Source organism: Drosophila persimilis, unplaced genomic scaffold, assembly GCF_003286085.1.
Source record: "Drosophila persimilis strain 14011-0111.01,24,50 unplaced genomic scaffold, DperRS2 tig00002070-arrow-arrow-pilon, whole genome shotgun sequence".
NCBI classification, from domain to species: Eukaryota; Metazoa; Arthropoda; class Insecta; order Diptera; family Drosophilidae; genus Drosophila; species Drosophila persimilis.
Genome location: NW_020825622.1, coordinates 18594 through 22419, shown reverse-complemented (window position 1 = coordinate 22419; position 3826 = coordinate 18594). Strand labels below are relative to the sequence as shown.

At 48.4% G+C, this 3826-nt stretch overlaps 1 protein-coding gene across 1 annotated transcript; it reads right to left on the bottom strand.

Moving 5' to 3' along the window:
• Nucleotides 1–938: 938 nt before the first annotated feature.
• Nucleotides 939–3437, bottom strand: LOC113567166 (kinesin-like protein KIF23). The gene is made up of 5 exons (XM_026994339.1): nt 3103–3437; nt 2493–3042; nt 2110–2431; nt 1494–2041; nt 939–1418 (listed from the first exon to the last, which is right to left on the bottom strand). The coding sequence occupies exons 1-5, from the start codon at nt 3435–3437 to the stop codon at nt 939–941; spliced, it is 2235 nt and encodes a 744-aa protein (XP_026850140.1).
• Between the last annotated feature and the right edge of the window lie 389 nt (nt 3438–3826).

The window sequence follows — 3826 nt, the reverse complement described above, 5'->3', positions numbered from 1 at the left end:
TGCCTCGAGCGACCCAAGTGCAGCGTCAGCATGTTCCCATGACTTGACGGCACTAATATACATGCATACACACATATATCTTCCCTCGCGCTCTCGCTGCCAACAGCGCTGAGCATATTCACACATATACATACTAACATATAAGAGATAGGAACACATAGTTCTGCCGCTCCGCTGCCGGCGTCACTGGCAGCGCAGCTCCGCGGCTTTTGGCTTACAAAAGCCCAAAACACAATTGTAAAATTGAGAACATAAACGACAATAAAAGAGATCGGAGGGTTGAGCCCCAACGATCCAGAAAAACGGATTGAACATCGTTTTACAGTAGTATACTCTTGTGAAGAGCAGCTCACACCCACACATACACACAAACACATACATACATTCATACATACATACATGAAATCATTAAGCGAAAAACATATATTTTAATTATAGACTGATTTATTAGTAATTGAAATTAATCTACAAATATGTATGTATTTCAATAAATTCTATCGGTTTAAGCATTGAATAAACGCAGGAATAACAATAAAAAAAAAAAATAATAGTTAATACCAGCATAAGACATATGTATATTTGCTTCTTCTACTTTAATTGTTCATATAATAATCAAGGGGCATTGCAAGGGATATGCATACGAGAAATATTGAATACTTTGCAGTACAACTATTTATTATAAACTTATGAATGGACGCACTCTTCGCACTCCTTCCACTGGTGTGTGCTCCCACAGCAATAAGTTCAGTTGCGAGGTTTAGAATTCATCGATGTGCGAATATTTATACAGATTATTTACTTGGCTTTAATTGCAGTTAACTTTAACTTTTCAACTTTAAAGGCTAGTAATCAATAATTTTAGTAATTACGTTAACTAGAAAAAAAAAGTAAAACTAAATGGAAATGGAAATGCATGTTCAAGAATTACAGGACGAGCTCTAGATATTTGTCTTCTTGTTGCTGTGCCCCTCGATGCCGAGGTTGCAACGCGAGGCCACATCCTGGACGGTGATGGAGGTGACCGTGCTGGGCAGGGCGCTGGCAACGCCCAGAGCCGACATCGTGCCATTGCTGGGACGCTTTCGCGTTGGCGAATGCACGGGCGACTTCTGCTTGAGACACTCGATATCGTTGAACACCACCTGGGCGCCGCCGCCACATGTGGGTATAACATTGCCCTTGTACAGTTTCGTATCCACATCCCCGTCCGTGTCGGCCTCCTGGGAGACGAGACAGTATTTGTTGGCGCCGTGTTCGGTCAGCGTCTTCATGTCCGTCAGCTTGGTAACCGACTTGCGATTCTTCAGAAAGGGCTGCATAATAGTGCCGAGTGGCACGGGATTGGCTGCACGATGCTCCAGCCATTTGTCGCCAGCTGAACGCGACCGTCGATGGCGATTGTTGGCAGCTGCCACGCCCTGGTTGGGAGGGGTGGGAATGCGAATAGATACTAGATTAAAGTTCACAGAGCGGAAGGACAAGTACTGGCTTACATGTCGGGGCGTGACATAGATGTCTGTTCGCGTGGCCGGCACAGATGACTCCGTTCGAGCTGTGAATGGGCCGCGATCCTTCTCGTTGAGTAAATCTTCCGAGCTCTGCGAGCGCGGCATGCTCGGCAGATCCTCGGATCGTATGATATTCGAAACCAGGCGAAGTTTCTCGTCCTTGATGCGCATCCGTTCATGCAGTTTCTCCCGTTGCTGACGGAGCTTTATCTCGAGCTCCCGCTTGTTCTTATCCGACTCCACGGCCATTTTGGAGCTGCACTTTTTCTTCTGCTTCTCCTTCTCGTGCTCCGTTTGGGTCAGGAGATTCTCCTTCTCATTCAGCTTGAATGTCAGCTCCTCGATCTGCCTGTCGCGCTTGGTCAGCGTATTGTTCAGCACGTCGATGGAGCTCTCGTGAATGCGCACCTTCTTCTCCAAGGCGAAGCTGCGCTCGCGCTCCTGCTTGTAGACGGCCTTGAGGGAAGCCAGCTCCGTGCTCAGCTGCAAGTTGTCGCGGTCCAAGTTCATTAGCATCTGGCGAAAATTGTCGCCTAGGAGTACATGCAAAATTAATAAGGATGGGCACCCTTTTTGGAGGAGCGGAGGCTATAGGACTCACATTTAATATCCAAATTGGCGCGCAGCCTCTTCCGCTTCTCAATCCGCTGCTCCAGGTAATGCATGAGCTCCTGGATCTTAACCTCCGCCTCAGGGCTGTCCACTTGGCAGAAGGGAAAGTCGGGTCCCAGACTGTAGACCAAGCCCACATCCACCTTCAGGTCCTTGGCCTCGGACATGCCCAGCTCGTTCAGATTTTTGACAGCTATCTTGAACAGCTTGTTGGCCTTCCGGCGGCCTGGGGTTTGGCCCAAGTCCGTTTTAATGGGCGTTGCCCGAGCTATTTGCACTTCCTGAGTCATCTCGGCAAACTTCATAACTTGCTGCAAATGGAAAAAAGGGAATTTGGAGCAAAATAAATCAACCGGCAAATTCTCCACCTACCATATTCTCATCATAGTCCTCCATTCTAGGATTGATGCATACAATCATGGACACCTGCCCCTCGCCGTCAAAGTAATTCTTAATCATGTGCGTGATCTTGGAGTCGCGATATGGTATCTTCTTATGGGCAAAGCCATTGATGGCCGCCTGCTGATTCTCGCGCAGATACTCGAGGCATGTCCGGAGCGTCATCAGCGAGTTGTTGATGTTCCCAGCCTCGCGAAGTCGCACCCCAGTGTTCTTGGTGCGCGAGGAGCGCTCACTGCCGGCCAGATCTACCAGGGACAGCTGGCTCACAGTGATTTTTTGCCTGTCCTGGACAACATTCTCGCCCTGGTTGTCGGTGGGGGCCTGGACGAGGCGAATGTTAAACACCGAGTGGCTGCGGCTGGACTCGGCATTCAAGACCGTGTGACCCATGCGCTTTTTCTTTTGTCCCATTTGAAAGACCTCGAGGGCATCCTCCACCGTTTTAACTTCCTCCTCGGTGACGCCATGGACGAACATGTGATGATGGGCATCCTCGCGAATGATTTTGCTTTGCAAAGTCCTGCAAGGGAGAGGAAACAGAGGATTACATACGTGAACACTTGAAGGATATCCCACTTACTTCTGTATGCCCGAGTCCTCTAGAAGATCATACACACTGTTGTTGTAAATTTCTACGTAGGTGACAAACACCGAATACATATTGTCCTCGTCGAGGCCCAGCAGAGGCATTGGCTCCACCGACGCTTGGGAGGCGATCTCCGGATCCGAGTCCTTGTTTCGGTACGCGAAGCGACCGGAACCGGCTATGCGTTGATTCATCTCATGTTGCCGTTCTAGCAGCGCATCCTCCTCGGACAGAATCTCGAAGCCATTCAACTTGTCCGGCTTGAAGACAAACTTCTTGGCCTGAAAATCGGATATGGTGCGAAAGAGCACATCTAGGCATCGGGGCATTATGCTCGGCAGAACACATTCACCGGATCTTTTGCCTTTTCGGACGTCTCCCGACGGTGCTTCTCTGTCGTTTGATGCACTCGCGGTGTCTTGGGGACGCGCATCGGAGTTCGTGATCTGCAAAAGTCCCTCTTGTATCTATTTCATCGCGCTTTTAAGGTTTCACATTCTACTTACACTGCTTTCATTCTAATAAATTATTTCCCACGCAATTGACCGCCGAATGTTGTTTATGTTCTGTTTTTCTTCACAAAATTCACGTTAGCTTCAAAATTCCAGCGCCAAGCGACGCCACGATTCGTTTGAGTGTAGCGCAGTGTGACCGACGCTCAGAAATATACCAAAATATACCGTAAATATACTGACGAAGTCAAGTTCTGTTATACATA

Bases quoted from the DNA above. Each gene is read 5' to 3' on its own strand.
- LOC113567166 (XM_026994339.1), bottom strand. From the start codon at position 3,437: ATGCCCCGATGCCTAGATGTGCTCTTTCGCACCATATCCGATTTTCAG. The intron at 2,432-2,492 runs GTAGGTGGAGAA...TTCCATTTGCAG, and splicing joins AGGACTATGATGAGAATATG to CAAGTTATGAAGTTTGCCGA. The intron at 2,042-2,109 runs GTGAGTCCTATA...ATGTACTCCTAG, and splicing joins CGCCAATTTGGATATTAAAT to GCGACAATTTTCGCCAGATG.